Here is a 17,260-nt window from a genome sequence, read left to right as displayed (position 1 = left end):
AATATGTTCCACTCAATTTTGATTTTCCAATTAACTTGCAGATCATAACAAGAATTGATCCTCACAAGCTCTCTAGCTACTTTGATATGTTCAGCTTCGTACCTGGGGCAGTCATATAAGACATAGCACACATCATGGCCCTACACTCTGGGCACAAGCCTGAATTAATCAAACCAATCTGGTCAACCTCTCGAAAAGCACCATGTCTAGAAAAACTGGGTAATACGCCGATTGGAGGAAATCCATTACTACCTTCATACTTCTCACATCAGAAAAAATACCATGTATCTAATGGCCATAGGTGATCGTCCTATGGCTGTTTGTGATACAGTAATGTTACTTAATTGTTTATCTTTTCATCACAGCATAAGTACAAAAAAAAAATATTTGTAGCTAAGCAAATTAATAATAGATTAAGAAATGAAAAAAACATAATGATCATACATATCAGCCTATGGTCATTTATGTACATCAGCCTATAAAACACAAAAAATACAGTATTAAATGTGTGTTTTTTTTACCTGATGAGCATCAAGGTCAACTATCATTGCAGATTTAACACGCAAACTTTCATCATTAAATAAGAAACGTATTAATAGTGTTATATCAGCGTATGGACAGAAGCCACCTCCAGAATTTGCTGAACAATGATGAAAGCCACCTCCTATATTAATAGCCCATCCTCTTTCAATTGCCAGTCTTCCGGCTAAAATACTACCACCAGTCTGATACCTACATTGAGAACAAATTTAAAATTACATGCGCTATTTATATTTATTCTACAAGTTATGTTAAATTTTATATCAAATTCTAAAATGTAAATAATGCACCTAATATCCACTAATCTATGCAGTATTCTCTCCCATCGCCTGTTACTTGATGATTGTGTTTTCTTCTTTAGTTTAATTTATCCTTCTCAAAATGAGAAGGATAAGTTATTTTTCCCCTTACTTTGAGGTGAAAAAGAGGCAAGTTAGTGGGGGCCATAATCTTGAACATAGAGCCATAGGTCAAATATCATTGATTTTATAAACTGATAATAAATGTCCTTAGGGAGGTCCAAGAAACATAATGCTAGCATCATAATGGTTATGCAAGATTTGTGGATAAAAAATTAGTCTGCACAAATCACAAGGCATTAAAGAGAATAAATAAATACTGGGAACTTTTTACTCTTATTTTAGAAAGGTTTGGGGCCCCAGATTTATCTGATAGGTATTTCAGTCAGCCCTTAGCATTATTGTGCAAGCACTGGACAGGAAACAAGAGATCTTGGGTTGGTCTACAGACAGTCTTTTGTACAAGGCACATCAAAACTTTTCTAGCTCTGCAGGTCCTGGCACCTTCAATTTGGACCAATTCCAAAATCACAGAACCAAAAATGGAGCAGAAATAAAAAAATACGATAAAGACATGGGAGAAGAGTAAGGATGTAACCTTTGTAGAAATTCAGCCATAAGACAATAAACCCCAACAAGAAAAATGCTAAAACCATTGTCAAAAAGTTAGCACCCATCCTCATTACATTCCCTCAGAAGATAAGAACATTTTTTACTCAGATGGAACCAGTATGCTATTCAATATTATCTGGGATAAAAGGTTCTAAAGGAACAATTTCATCCATTCTAGCAATCATATAACATGGTAATATCCAACTCCTAAACCCTCAGGAGATAATCGACCTTGTTAACCCACAAGAAAATCACTGAGAGAAAAAACAATGCATATATACCTAGCAAACTATCTGTTAAACAATATATACATATATAATTTTACAATACTGAAATATTTTCAGTATTTAAATTTACACCACTAAATGAATGAAAGTCTTCTACCAATACAAAGTGTTTAATTTCCATGTATTACATCATACATTGATCAACCAAATTTTTCTTATTTACCAACACTTGTATACATGCCAAATCACTAAATTTTGATATAGGTCAATAAATTACAATAATAAATTTATTTAAATTATTACAAGAGAAAAACAATTTCATACTTACCTCATAGGTTTGAGATACAATCGTTGTATTAAAAAATTTGGTAACATAGCAAGTGGTGCAACTTCAGCAATCCTTGCGACAGTCCAGCTCCACTGATTAAAAAAAAAGATGATATTAAATTAACTTTTAACAGAAAAAAGTTGTTAATATTATTATTTAAATAGCTTTATAACTTAGTTTTTTATGCCTGCTTTGTCTCACTTTTTTCTAGGTTCTGAAAGAAGTAACTTGGCGATATTTTTACAGTCAGATTTACTTCCTCATTCCACCTTATTAAAGGAATGATGTATGGAGACTTTTACTGTGTGAAAAAGTTATAACATGTCCTTAGATTTTCAGCAGCAAGATTAATGCCAATATATAATTTATTAGCAATTAGTTTAATAGAAGATTATACTAATTTTAATCCTATTTGTTTTCCATATTGGTTTCATTTTTTTATCACTTTCTCAACGATAAAAAACTTAACACAGTAAAAAACAAAATTAAAAAATTCTTCACATTATAATCCATGATTATTATTAAATAATCACACATTTAACAAACATTTAAATACACATTTTAGCAAATGAATAAATAAATGATTGTTATTATCATAAAAGAAGTGGAAAATGAAAAATCATCTGATTTCTGATGGTAGTAATCTAGAAGCCTGAAAAAGGGGCTTCTGTTTAGACCTTACTCGTTAAAATAACTATTTTTTTTTTTTTAATGCAAATAAAATGGTTTTTAAATTAATCCTTTATATTTATATGTTTTAAATATAAATAGTACTTTCTAATTGACCACCTCTTTTAAATTAACATTTTATAGGTTTTTGTTTTTCTTTTTCAATAAAACTTTTTAAATATTTCTTGAAAACGTTTCTTACCAATTCAGTTTCAACTTTATCATAGATTACATTTTCATATTTGTGTAATGAATTATCATTTTGAAATCAATTTTTATTATTTTCAGTAAGTATAGTGATTATTTATATTACTATTTTAAATATTTTTAACAAGTTTATTGCATAATAATAAAAAATCCTATTGTAAAATAAACATACATTTATCTTTATTTTATTAAATATGTATTTGTGGACATATTTTGAATGTATTTGTACTTACAAATTATTTATCCAGTAGATCGTGCTGAATATACACTGTTATACATCTCTACATTTATCTTGACATGTTTGAAGTATCTCCAATGTAATAATTCAAAAGGCTTCCCTCCATACTATTACATGATTCTTCAATTTTTGCATACTGATGTTGAGATCACAGTTCTTGACTGATTATTTCCGACAATAGTTGTCAGGTGTAGCAAGGTCGAGACTTCATATCACTATTCATGTTCTCCTCAAAAAAATATGGTAACCAATGATCACGATGTCATTCTAGCCCTTATCATGACATGTGATGGATTCCCTTCCAACCCAAACACGAAATAAGAATTCACCTTAGCCCAAAAATCACACTTCTGGTTCACAAACTATGATAAATTACACATCTTCAGAAAACAACTCTTATGCAGGGCAGCTCAACTGGAAATTGTGCTAATAAAATATGTTTTCATCCAATCATTCATAAGAGTTATTTGAAATGGTTTCATATTAAAGTTTTTTTAATATCATCATGAATTTTTGATTGTAGTATATTGAGTATGTTTATGAATAAATTTAGACAGTGCTTCTTCAAACTGAAATCTCAACACATATTTGATTTGCATTATCTTTCTTCCACTACTTGGTCTATATTTAAAAAACTACTGGCAGAAAATCCATACCTCTCTCAATTAAGGAATTTGCTTTATAAGGCAGATCCTTGTTAAAGCATTCATTACGAGTGGTCCTGCTTGTCCCATACATTGTCATTCATGCATCCAAAAATGTCAAGCAACCACCCGTCAACAATGTAATTGTGTCCACTCGTACATGGCTTTGAAATTAAAACAAGAGAGTGAGTGAGGGTTCTATGTGACACTGACAGGAATACCAAATGCGGTAAAGAAATAAATTACTTCTTAGGCACCAAATACCATATATGGTTTATGAAATGATTACCACAATAACTGCAGGTAGGCATCAGGGACTACTCAGATGTGTGCACAATAAAAGATTTCTTAAATTTATCTCAAAACATTTTCAGTCATATTTTTAACCAGTTGTCAGTTGATAATATTGTGACTGTAATTTATAATTTAGACAGACACATAATCAAATTGTGATAGAAAATCACATTATGAGAATTGAATCATGTCTAATCATTTAGTACATCACTTTTGTTTATTTTCATATGTTTAAAACTAACATTCAAATTTAAAAATTATTCTATAATTATCATGTACAATATTATTTAAACATAATACATTTTATTATTTTAAATATGCTGGAGATTTGAATTCCATGAAAATGCTCACAGGTTCTTATATTTTTTAAGTGTCGTTATGATATAAATAAATTTATAGTATAAAAAATATATACTTGTCAGTGGTATATGTATGTATGCTAGGTACCAGAACAAAACAGTTTTAATCAGCCTGACATGAGATACAAATTACTCCTGAAATTATTTTTATAATGCCCTCTACCTTAATAGAAGAATATAAATATATATCTGACACCACTTTTTCAAGCACTTTTTTGATACAGTTGAAAAGTTATCAAACAATTACTTTGGTTTTCAAGATTACAGAAAATATTCACCACTGTTACTTTATGCATATGAGATTAATTATTTGTTTTTATTTCACAAAAACTAGAGCAATCATTTTGGAGATACATAGGCACCAACAAAAATACATTACTTCCAATTTTTTCTTTCTACTTTTGTAATTTTTTTATATGTACACTGGACTGCGTAGAGATGCCTTAGCATCTCTGCAGAGTACTGTTGATCCAATGTCACTACACTGTGTTACTATGTTAACTAGCGTTAAATAAATAAATTCCCCTGGTGCAGTCTGGTAAAAAGATAATCGTCACAAAAAAATCAATAAGAATTAAAAATAATCTGTTACCTTATAAATAATAATCAATTATTACCTTTAAGCTGTTTAAATATTCAATAGAATGAACAACTAAAAGATCCTCAGTTCTTGCTTCTTCAGGTTTAGTTATAGAATTTTCATCAAGCAAACGTTGTGACTTCAAATACTTTAAAAAAAGTAAGAAAAAGAGAAACAACATGTAAAAATCATACAAACTCAGGCACATTTATTTTTCTATGTACAAGGGAAGATCATAAAATAAGTTTTCCACTTCAAGTTCTGTTGAATGTACTACATACAGCAAGGTGGTTCTTAGAAGTCACATAGTTTAGACATATCACTAGATAATTTCACTAATTAACATCACACATTTACATCTGATATAGGCAGTTCAACAACTGGTCTATCTGAAGTGTATATAAGAAAGACTGTGATATTTTATACGCTTTTATACACCTACTGGACCTATATCATTGGTCCTATAGGTATTGGTCCACAGGTACTGAGTGGGCCAAATATCACTTCCTATGAAAAAAATACAATCTTTTTATTATTAAAATATAATAATTTTTTATTTCTTTCCAATTAAACTTAAATAAAAACAAAATTCATTTTGTAAAAGTATACCCTCCAAAAAAAAGAATAATAATAGTCACATTTTACTTGAAAAGTCAGAGGAGTGTTTCTGAAAAAAATAAAATGTTGAAAGTTTTACAAAACTAGAAAATCACCTTCTGGTACAATTATCTCCGCAATGGTTTACAAATATGAACAGACTGAATCAGTGGGAGACATCAGAAGATCAGGATGACAAGATCTTCCAGAAATAATGAAAATATTGAGTCTGTAAGGATTCAGAGAATACCACAATACTAACACGAAAATGTTTCACTCAGTTGAGCATTAATTGAACATCATTATGCAGAATATTGCACAAGGATTTATAAATGTTTCCTTACAAAATCCAATTAGCCCATAAATGGACTCCAATAATTACACATTACACCTGAAATACTGCCGACAGTTTATCAACACTGACAATTCCTTTTTGCCTACTTTGTGAATGAGTGACGAAGCCCACTTCCACCTTAGTGACTATGTCAACAAACAAAATGATCGTTTTTGGGGTACCGCCAATCCCCAAGTTACACACAAACATTCTTTACAGCTACAAAAAGTTATGGTGTGGTGTGCTCTTTCTTAACAAAGAATCAATAGGCCGTAATTTTTTTATTTAAGAAAATGGTGTTTTGGTGACAGTGAATAGTGACAGATATCAGCAAATGAAGAAAGAATTTTTCATCCCGGATCTTGGAGATGACATCAAAGAGGCCAGATTCCAGCAAGATGGAGCCACGGCTCACACCAGAATGGATTTCCTTAGGTCAACGTTTGGAAATCAAATAATTCTGAGAAATTTAGATTTTCGCTGACCTCCAAAGTATCTGGGTTTGGTGTGGCTCCTGACATTTTCTTTGGGACTATTTGAAAGAAAAGGTTTATGTAAATGAGCCACAAAATTTAGAAACGCTAAAAAAACCAACATTTGAGACAAAATAGCAGCAATATCACAAGAAATATTGGTTTTAACTAGGAAAAATATGTTAAAAAGAGTCTAGATTTCTGAACACTTCAGAGGTTAGCATTTAAAAGATATTACTTTCAAATCCTAATTCAGTAAATCAAGTTTTGACTGAAATTTAATTTAAAGATAAAAAAATTAGTTTTGAGTTAATTTGTAGTTTCATTAAAAAAAAAAATGTTGGAAAAGTTACTTTTGGCCACCTGTATATTATAGGATATACCACAGATATCCCCTGATATAACAGAATGATCTTGTCTACCATATAGATAGCTTCTTCTCATTTTTTAATATATATCAACTATTTTTATAGAGATAAAATACTATATACAACTCAAATATATTTTTATTCCATAAATTAGTTAACAACTGAGTTCAAAAATGGTCAGCATATTAATAACACACCATGTTATACATTGTTTAAAAATGCAAAGAATGAGAATACAGTTCAATAATGCACAGGATTAATTATGTTGGAACTACATACAGTATTTACAAATAATGTATGTTTCAATAATAAAAATACAGCAAATTTATTTTCTTGCATATTAAAACACCTGAATTGATAAAAATTAAATTTTTTAATCCTTTTAAAGTTAAAATAATACTTTAAATTAGCAAATTAAAAGAAATAATAAAAATTTTGTATGAGATTATAGTCTAATTTTTAATCTTTATTAATACTATTTTTTTTAAAAGTCTGAAATTCTCTTTGTAATTTTTCTTCAAAAAAGTTAATTTTTTCTGTACTTTGAAACACATTATTGCCATTTAAGCACTTCTTAGATGAAAGAATATTAATATTATATTATCATAATTTTTATTAATATCTTCATACTTATTCTATTAAATTGTGTACCCTCTATTATTTCTTTATCAGCCATTATCTGATATACTGGTTTGTTATTGTTAATATCATCTACTATCACAAGAACTTATGGTAAATCTGCTTCTCCAAATGAGAACAAGATAAGAGTTTACAATTACTATTATTTACTGTGAAGATTTTATTATTATTATCATACTTAAGAAGTTTTTAAAAAAATTATAAGTAATTTATACATAAATTTAAAAAAAAACTAGTGATGATGTTATAATTCCCAAAAGGATTATGTGTTTGGTAAGAGTTCTTAATCTTTTCTAATTGTATTTTGGCAATTAAAATACTGAGGTATACTATGTACACTAATTAATTTATATATGTAATATAATTAAATTGCAGTAGACTCCCAGTTTATGACCATTCAAGTTAAAATGATGCCACACAATATAATGTTTTTTATAAGCTCGCTGAACAACTTTTTGATTCTTTGCGTTTTACTTCTATTGATCTAAAACTCACTCTTCTTTCCAATTTAATGCTCTATATACCTAATCCTGCTTTAACAATTTCAATTTTACTGTATTTTTACTTATCTTAGAATTTTTTAATAAAAACATAGTTTTTCAGCAAGGATTTAAAAATATTTGTTTTCTGATGCTGCCTGAACTGCTTAGTGTTCTTTTTCACAAACCTTTAGTCTATATCAACATTTTAGTTAAAAATTTCTAATATCATACTTTTGTATTATCTTGTACAGTGAACAATTATCATTACTTTTCTTTTATTTTTTTCATTTATCAACCATATTTATTAACTTTCACTGAATATATTAACTGGCATAATTCTAATTATCATGTCTTCATATCTCATAATATGGGATGGTGCATAGGTTTGTTTGTTGTATGTGCTCACATTTTTATTTTAGCTGTTATTGGCGCAGAATGGACCAATGGTGGTGCGCATAAGTCCTGTCAACATTTAGTACTTTAATACAAATTTAAAATTGGAGAAGCATTTTACATTAGCAAAGGGTTGTTTTATAGATTTAGAAAATGAGTCAGATTACATAACTTTAAATGTAAGATGAGTGCAGAGAAAATTAAATATTTAATTCGTTTCATATTCACTATTGACTAAATAGGCTACAGGAAACATATTCCATCATGGATGTATATAACCTAAGAGTAAAAAGCATATCTGTTAGAAACTCACAAAATATTATATAACACATGTTTTTACACAAAAAAGTATGGTAGTTCAATTAAAATTATTTAATTTTAGCTAAAAAAAAGCACTAAAAAAATGAATTCGTAAAAAAAATTCAATGAAGAAAGATCTTCCCTGAATCCAACCTGCAATATTATGAGTAGAATGCTAAGTATTTGATTAATAACCACTCTCCAGAAATCAATTAGATATTTTTATACCAAATTATACTAGTTATATTTAATATTTCTATTTACAAATGTAAAATTTCAACAGTTTGAAGTTACTGATAATTCAAATATTTTATCACTCCCTTTTGCCTTAAACTTAATAATATAAAAATATTATGTTTATTACTTATGAATAAAACAATTTCATTCAGAATCATAATATTAATAATAAATAGTGAATTCCATAAAGGTTATTTTAGTTCTCAATTTTTAAACATCATAGATTTATGATGATTTAATCTACTGGCGAGTAATCGCCAGTAATCTTTACTGGCGATTACTCCAAAAAAAGGCTGGGAAACATCACAATATATCCCTAAAGAAAAATATTTTATTATAATTACAGGAGAAGTAATTTACCTGAAATATATTACCCCATTTATTTGAATCAAATGGATGAAGTCTTTCAAATCCAGCAAAACGAACATTGTACTCATCTCTGTATACAATTGGCCACTTATTTGAATCAATTTCAAACCACAAGTTATTTGTTGTCTTACTTTGGCCAGTATCCTAATAAAATATCAAAAATATACCATAAAAATTGGTTACTTTTTACGGAAAGTTAATTACTTATTACAAATTAATTATTATAAAATAATAATAGTAATAATAGTATGGTGCAATCCCAGACTTAGGTTAAGTTAGATTATTAAAGAAAAAACAGGACTCCAATGGGTTTGAGGCATAATATAGCTCTTTGTACCCAGTGACTACCAATTATTTACAAATACGAAGATTGAACTATCCTATGCTTTGAAAACATTGAGAAGCAATGGTTGAGGTTAGTATCTGGCTAGGTACCCTGGCTGCAGAGTTCTTTGACAATGGTCGGCAAAAGCTTGAATCATGGTACAATGAATGACAACTACATGCAGATATGAATATATATAACGATGTAATGGATGTAGTAAAATTTTTTGTCAATTTAGAATAAATAATTATCATACGTAGTAAAAAGCCGGAATTGTTTAGTGTTCCTCAAGATTCAAGTTATCATCAATTAACTGGAGAGGCCTGACTCAAAAATAATTTAAAATTTTATTTTATTTAAATTCTGCCTTCCTGAAGTGACTTGGGGCCACTTGTTTCTAATTTTAAAAAAAATGTCCCGTAAGAGTTGTAAATTTTATATTTAATTTTTACAAAAAATTTAATTTAATATAATAATACAAGTTAAGTTCGTTAATTTTTTTCAAAAAATAAATAGATGAAAAGACTTTAAAAAATTAAATAAATAAATTATAAGTATACAGGCATATTATTAAAAAAAAATCAACTTACCATTTTTATAAATAAGGAAACAAAAACTTTAATAAATTAACACTAATCTTTATTAAATGTTTCTATTCTTAAGTGGTTGCACAATTCAATTTCATAAACAGGTCTTATTTTTATAATCAACACAAGTTTTACCAGTTATAATTAAAATTAAAGGTTCAACTAGTTTTACTAGTCAAACAATTTTGTTTTATTTAAAAATATAGTGTAAGAGTTAAATTTGACCTTCCAAAATAATGTGACACATACATCCAAATTTGTTTATGCATGAACATTAATTCATTCACTCATTCTAAACAAATATATTTGCAGTTATAAGAAACTTTTTTTACTGCGATAGAGATGTCAAACCATTGCTGGCTGTGCATTTAACTAAGGACCAATAAAAAAAACAAACCAACAACATAAACACAATCAAATGGCCAGCCATTTGTTGGTACTTTATTCATATTTGTGAAAATTAAAATTTTTATTTAGCCACAAGTTATCTTCTTAAGTCTTTTCCAGCATAGATGATTCTAACCTCCAAAAAATTTGCAACCTTATAATTTAAAAAAAAATTACATAATATAATGTAATCCAATAAGAATATCAAATAATTATATGCAAACTCTTTATCATAAATAAAATGATTCAATATGTTTTCATGTGACAGAGAATGTAAAGTTATAAGTTAAAATCAAATATTTAGGGAGTTGGAGAGATTATTATTAAACAAATAATTTTAAGTACACCTTCATGAGATTGCAATCATTTATAACAAAAATGGGTATAATGGGTAATGGGTTAAATGGGTATAAGTATAATACAGAAGGGTTGGAATGGTAACTTAAAATGTCATTGCATTGTAAATACTATAGTATTTACAATGCAATATAGTATTTATTTTATAGTATATATTTTATATATATTTATATTATAATATACTATATATATTTAAATTATATTTAATATTTTTTTAGTATATATTCATTTTATTTTATAGTATTATTTTATTTTATAGTATTTATTTATTTTTAACATCAACGATTGTAACAAAGATCAGATATTAATAAATTTATACCATCTTTACGCACAAATATTTAATGAAAAAGATAAAATCTCCACAAACTTCTTTTTATCACATATCCTAGATTATTAGGAAATAAATTTTATGAATTTAAAATAATATACTAATACAGAATTTAATTTTTTTAAATTTATTTTCCTTGAAATTTTTAACAGTTACTGTGTCATATTGTTGGTAATAAATGAAATTATATCAAAATGAAAGCTCTGGATAAATAAAGGGGAAGATTCTGAGATAACAAGAAACATTAGGGTATGGAGATAGGAGTAAGTGGAAAGCCACCTTTCAGTGTAATTTGGTGGAATGATTTTAAGTTTAGCTGGATAATTCCAATTCAGGAGACAGGGAAGCATCTCTTTAATCTGTTTTTATATTCAGAAGAAAAGCAAATTTTTATAATACATGTTTGATGATTAGTTGTTGATCATCATGTGCTATTCTCATATGGGTAAAGATATTCTCAGTTATATGAAGCAAACCTCCTCTATGAATCATGAGACCTTGCCGTTGGTGAGGGGGCTTGAGTGCTCAGGGATACAGAGTAGCTGGACCGAAGGTGCAACCATATCGGAGAGGTATCTGTTGAGAGCCAGACTAAGGAATGATTCCTGAAAGAGGGCAGCAGCTCTTTCAGTAGTTGTTAGGGGCGTGAGTCACAATGACTTAAACGGCCATATCAACATCACTCAGTCCTCTGAGTACTGCGCAGCTGAAAGCAATGGAAAACTACAGCTGTTTTTTTTTTCCAAGAAAATGTGGCTCTCTGCATTTTAAAAAGCAATAATGGAGGCGCCTTCCTTGGTAAAATATTCCGGAGGTAAAATAGTCCCCCGTTCGGATCTCCGGGTGGGGACTACTAAGGAAGGGGTCACCAGAAAAGTAAAAAATAACATTCTACGAGTCGGAGCGTGGAATGTTAGAAGCTTAAAAAAGGTTGGTAGGCTAGAGAATTTAAAAAGGGAAATGGATAGAGTAAACGTGGATATAGTAGGAATTAGTGAGGTTCGGTGGGATGAGGAAGGCGACTTTTGGTCGGGTGACTTTAGAGTAATTAACTCAGCGTCAAATAATGGGCAGGCAGGAGTAGGTTTCGTGATGAACAAGAAAATAGGGAGGAGAGTGGAGTATTTCAAGACGCATAGCGATAGAGTCATTGTAATAAGGATAAATTCAAAACCTAAACCGACAACGATTGTTAACGTCTATATGCCTACAAGCGCCCATGATGATGATGAGATAGAATGTGTATACGAAGAGATTGATGAAGCAATTAAACACGTAAAAGGAGATGAAAATTTAATAATAGTTGGAGATTGGAATGCAAGCATTGGAAAAGGCAAGGAAGGAAATATAGTGGGTGAATACGGGCTGGGCAAAAGGAATGAAAGAGGGGACCGACTTATAGAGTTTTGCACGAAGTATAATTTAGTAATTGCCAACACCCATTTTAAAAATCATAATAGAAGAATATACACTTGGAAAAAGCCAGGCGATACTGCAAGGTATCAGATAGATTATGTCATGGTTAAGCAAAGATTTAGAAATCAACTCGTGGACTGCAAAACTTACCCTGGAGCAGACATTGATAGCGACCATAATTTGGTGATAATGAAATGTAGATTGGGGTTTAAAAACCTGAAGAAAAGGTGTCAGATGAATCGGTGGAATTTAGAGAAGCTTGAGGAAGAGGAGGTAAAGAAGATTTTTGAGGAGGACATCGCAAGAGGTCTGAGTAAAAAAGATAAGGTAGAAAATGTAGAAGAAGAATGGGAGAATGTTAAAAAGGAAATTCTTAAATCAGCAGAAGCAAACTTAGGCGGAATAAAGAGAACTGGTAGAAAACCTTGGGTTTCAGACGATATATTGCAGCTGATGGATGAACGTAGAAAATATAAGAATGCTAGTGATGAAGAAAGTAAAAGGAACTATCGGCAATTAAGAAATGCTATAAACAGGAAGTGCAAACTGGCGAAAGAAGAGTGGATTAAAGAAAAGTGTTCAGAAGTGGAAAGAGAAATGAACATTGGTAAAATAGACGGAGCATACAGGAAAGTTAAGGAAAATTTTGGGGTACATAAATTAAAATCTAATAATGTGTTAAACAAAGATGGTACACCTATATATAATACGAAAGGTAAAGTCGATAGATGGGTGGAATATATTGAAGAGTTATACGGAGGAAATGAATTAGAAAATGGTTTTATAGAGGAAGAAGAGGAAGTTGAGGAGGATGAAATGGGAGAAACAATACTGAGATCTGAATTTAAGAGAGCATTAAAAGATTTAAATGGCAGAAAGGCTCCTGGAATAGACGGAATACCTGTAGAATTACTGCGCAGTGCAGGGGAGGAGGCGATTGATAGATTATACAAACTGGTGTGTAATATTTATGAAAAAGGGGAATTTCCGTCAGACTTCAAAAAAAGTGTTATAGTAATGATACCAAAGAAATCAGGGGCAGATAAATGTGAAGAATACAGAACAATTAGTTTAACTAGTCATGCATCAAAAATCTTAACTAGAATTCTATACAGAAGAATTGAGAGGAGAGTGGAGGAAGTGTTAGGAGAAGACCAATTTGGTTTCAGGAAAAGTATAGGGACAAGGGAAGCAATTTTAGGCCTCAGATTAATAGTAGAAGGAAGATTAAAGAAAAACAAACCAACATACTTGGCGTTTATAGACCTAGAAAAGGCATTCGATAACGTAGACTGGAATAAAATGTTCAGCATTTTAAAAAAATTAGGGTTCAAATACAGAGATAGAAGAACAATTGCTAACATGTACAGGAACCAAACAGCAACAGTAGCAATTGAAGAACATAAGAAAGAAGCCATAATAAGAAAGGGAGTCCGACAAGGATGTTCCCTATCTCCGTTACTTTTTAATCTTTACATGGAACTAGCAGTTAATGATGTTAAAGAACAATTTAGATTCGGAGTAACAGTACAAGGTGAAAAGATAAAGATGCTACGATTTGCTGATGATATAGTAATTCTAGCCGAGAATAAAAAGGATTTAGAAGAAACAATGAACGGCATAGATGAAGTCCTACGCAAGAACTATCGCATGAAAATAAACAAGAACAAAACAAAAGTAATGAAATGTAGTAGAAATAACAAAGATGGACCACTGAATGTGAAAATAGGAGGAGAAAAGATTATGGAGGTAGAAGAATTTTGTTATTTGGGAAGTAGAATTACTAAAGATGGACGAAGCAGGAGCGATATAAAATGCCGAATAGCACAAGCTAAACGAGCCTTCAGTAAGAAATATAAGTTGTTTACATCAAAAATTAATTTAAATGTCAGGAAAAGATTTTTGAAAGTGTATGTTTGGAGTGTCGCTTTATATGGAAGTGAAACTTGGACGATCGGAGTATCTGAGAAGAAAAGGTTAGAAGCTTTTGAAATGTGGTGCTATAGGAGAATGTTAAAAATCAGATGGGTGGATAAAGTGACAAATGAGGAGGTATTGCGGCAAATAGATGAAGAAAGAAGCATTTGGAAAAATATACTTAAAAGAAGAGACAGACTTATAGGCCACATACTAAGGCATCCTGGAATAGTCGCTTTAATATTGGAAGGACAGGTAGAAGGAAAAAATTGTGTAGGCAGGCCACGTTTGGAATATGTAAAACAAATTGTTAGGGATGTAGGATGTAGAGGGTATACTGAAATGAAACGACTAGCACTAGATAGGGAATCTTGGAGAGCTGCATCAAACCAGTCAAATGACTGAAGACAAAAAAAAAAAAAAAAAAAAAAAAAAAAAAAAAAAAAATATGAAGCAAAATACCTGAGATACCTCAATATTCTCACTGGTATTCAGCTGGTTTTAGCTAAATGGTCAGAGGATTTATGCTAAATAAGTAGAGATCTTTAGAGATACTCCATCATTTGTATTTGTATACTGCTACAGATTGAACCCAGCCGAGGCTGATGAGAAGACAGCGTGAGTGAAGAAAAGCTTCCTAAATTTATTTCACCAACCTCTTTAACTAATTCTTACAATTTAGGTAACTTTCAGCATACATGACTTCAGTAAATTTTTCAAGTTTTTTCAATCTGGCCTAAGAGATCAGAACACGATCCACAACTCTATCCATAAATAAATAAACTATTTAAAATGTAACCACCAAATAAACAATTACCCGCCTAATAAAATGAATGACACAGCAACAAGGGATCCAGGGAGTCTGCTTCCAACTTAGTGGCTCTACAAAAAGTCCCTGGGGCTTAAGTATTTTTAACTACAATACAATCCATCTTCACTGTCTTTAAAGTAGCATATCAAAGTTTCATCATTTGTAAGGAGTTATTTGTATGGTTTTAGCATTTGTATATCTTGACTTTTTTTATCATTATTATTAGTTTACAGATTGATTTTTCGTAAAACATACTAATCCTTATTCATTTCAAATAACATTGACAGCATATTGTTGTAGTAGAAGAATTCATCATAAAAAGCTTCTTGTGAAGCTATGGTTTGTATTTTCTATTGATATAAAACACAGCTTCAAACGAGATAATATATATATATATATCTTACTAAATCTTTAATTATCAATTCCAGTAATAAAATTTATAATTAGTGGTTATTACATTTCTAACGCATGATTAAAAATATTTTACTCAGAGAAAGAAGTGCACTTTTGGAAGACCAAAGAAAATACAAAACATGTGGCTGATTTAATATAGTAAGCTGGTACATATTCATATTATTAGCCAGCACATCACATTACTAGTAAATGCACTAATTGGCTATAAATTAATATTTACTGATCATCAACCCTTGCATCTTCAACCGTCGGAATTGTTCAAACATATTTTAAGCTAAAGCATTAAATACTTTGCATTACTGGGTGTATTCTTGTTTTTCTTATATATATATATATAAAATATTATCTATTATCTTACATTGTAATGATCAGGTGACAAACGTTTGATATGCAATTGTCAGTTGTAATGAGTTTTCAATAAGTTTTAAAAGTTAAAGTGTGCTTGTTGTTTAATTTTGGAAATTATATACGCAAAGAACAAAGTTAAGCAATTTTTCATATCCATTTTCTGTATGGTGTCAGAATGTAATTTATTGATAACAATTTTTAAAAATTGTCTGTGATTTCTACAAAAGTATATCACTAAACGGCGGAATATTTGGGGTATATTCCTCATTGTGTAGACATAAATAAATATTAATCTTTAAAATAAACCAAATTTGATACACTTTTCTTAAATATATTAATTCTTTTGGATAATTAAAACAATCTCTTCAAGATTAAAAAACCATAAGTAAAATGGGATTACACGATCTATATGAAAAAATTGGTTAACTTTTTTAGATACGACTTACCTTTACTTTATCCTTTCGAAAATTACCCATGATTTTGAAACAAATATTTTATAAATAAAAAAATATATTTAACTTAAAAATGCTGATTCAAGGCCAAAGAAGCGTAAATCACAGTGTAAAAAAAAGTTTCGTCTCGTTTTTCGGTGGTTTACAATTATTTACAAAACTGCAATAAGAAAAATACGCATAATTAATTTTTATATTATATTTATATGCAGTAATGTAAACGAATACTTATATAATGCTCAATTAATAGTTTTATAATCTATTGCACGATTGGTATAATAGTTAAGGCTTAAATATTTGGTTACAATAATTAAACATTAATATTTTTAATTACAAGCAATTATCCGGTAATTACGTCCAATGATAAGAGAGTACAATTAACAAATTACAAAACGTAATATAACATACCCGGTGAAATAACACGTAAAAGATTTCATGCTGCAGTGCAGCCACAAGTAGTAAATAGAAATAAATAACAGTTAGTACTAAGAACAAAACGTTTGGAAAGATTTTATAAATATTACAATTTTACTTCAATTTTCACCATATTCTAAATATGTTTCATTAGGAAATAATTTATTATAGTTTCAACATCAGTGCTAATTTTTGAAAATATGCACTATTGATTTGTAGGTAAAATTACATAATAAATAGTAGATAAGAGATAAAAAGGGTAATTTTATTTTGAACGTTAGTGTTCTTTATACAATGTATTACGTTTATATGTTG

General features: G+C 29.6%; 1 protein-coding gene across 1 annotated transcript in view; it reads right to left on the bottom strand.

Annotated features, from left to right (window-relative positions):
- HDAC11 (Histone deacetylase 11) overlaps window positions 1–16,959 on the bottom strand; it is a 30,835-nt gene extending 13,876 nt beyond the window's left edge. The window contains exons 1-5 of the mRNA XM_075378849.1: window positions 16,526–16,959; window positions 9,181–9,333; window positions 5,035–5,145; window positions 2,007–2,098; window positions 522–732 (exon numbers count right to left, since the gene is read on the bottom strand). Coding sequence (XP_075234964.1) covers window positions 522–732; window positions 2,007–2,098; window positions 5,035–5,145; window positions 9,181–9,333; window positions 16,526–16,555 — 597 coding nt within the window. The 5' untranslated portion in view covers window positions 16,556–16,959. The remainder of the gene's footprint in view (window positions 1–521; window positions 733–2,006; window positions 2,099–5,034; window positions 5,146–9,180; window positions 9,334–16,525) is intronic.
- Between the last annotated feature and the right edge of the window lie 301 nt (window positions 16,960–17,260).

The sequence above is a fragment of the Lycorma delicatula genome, chromosome 11, assembly GCF_047948215.1.
Source record: "Lycorma delicatula isolate Av1 chromosome 11, ASM4794821v1, whole genome shotgun sequence".
Classification (NCBI taxonomy): domain Eukaryota; kingdom Metazoa; phylum Arthropoda; class Insecta; order Hemiptera; family Fulgoridae; genus Lycorma; species Lycorma delicatula.
Note: the sequence above shows the minus strand (reverse complement) of the source record. Positions and strands in the feature narration are given on the sequence as shown.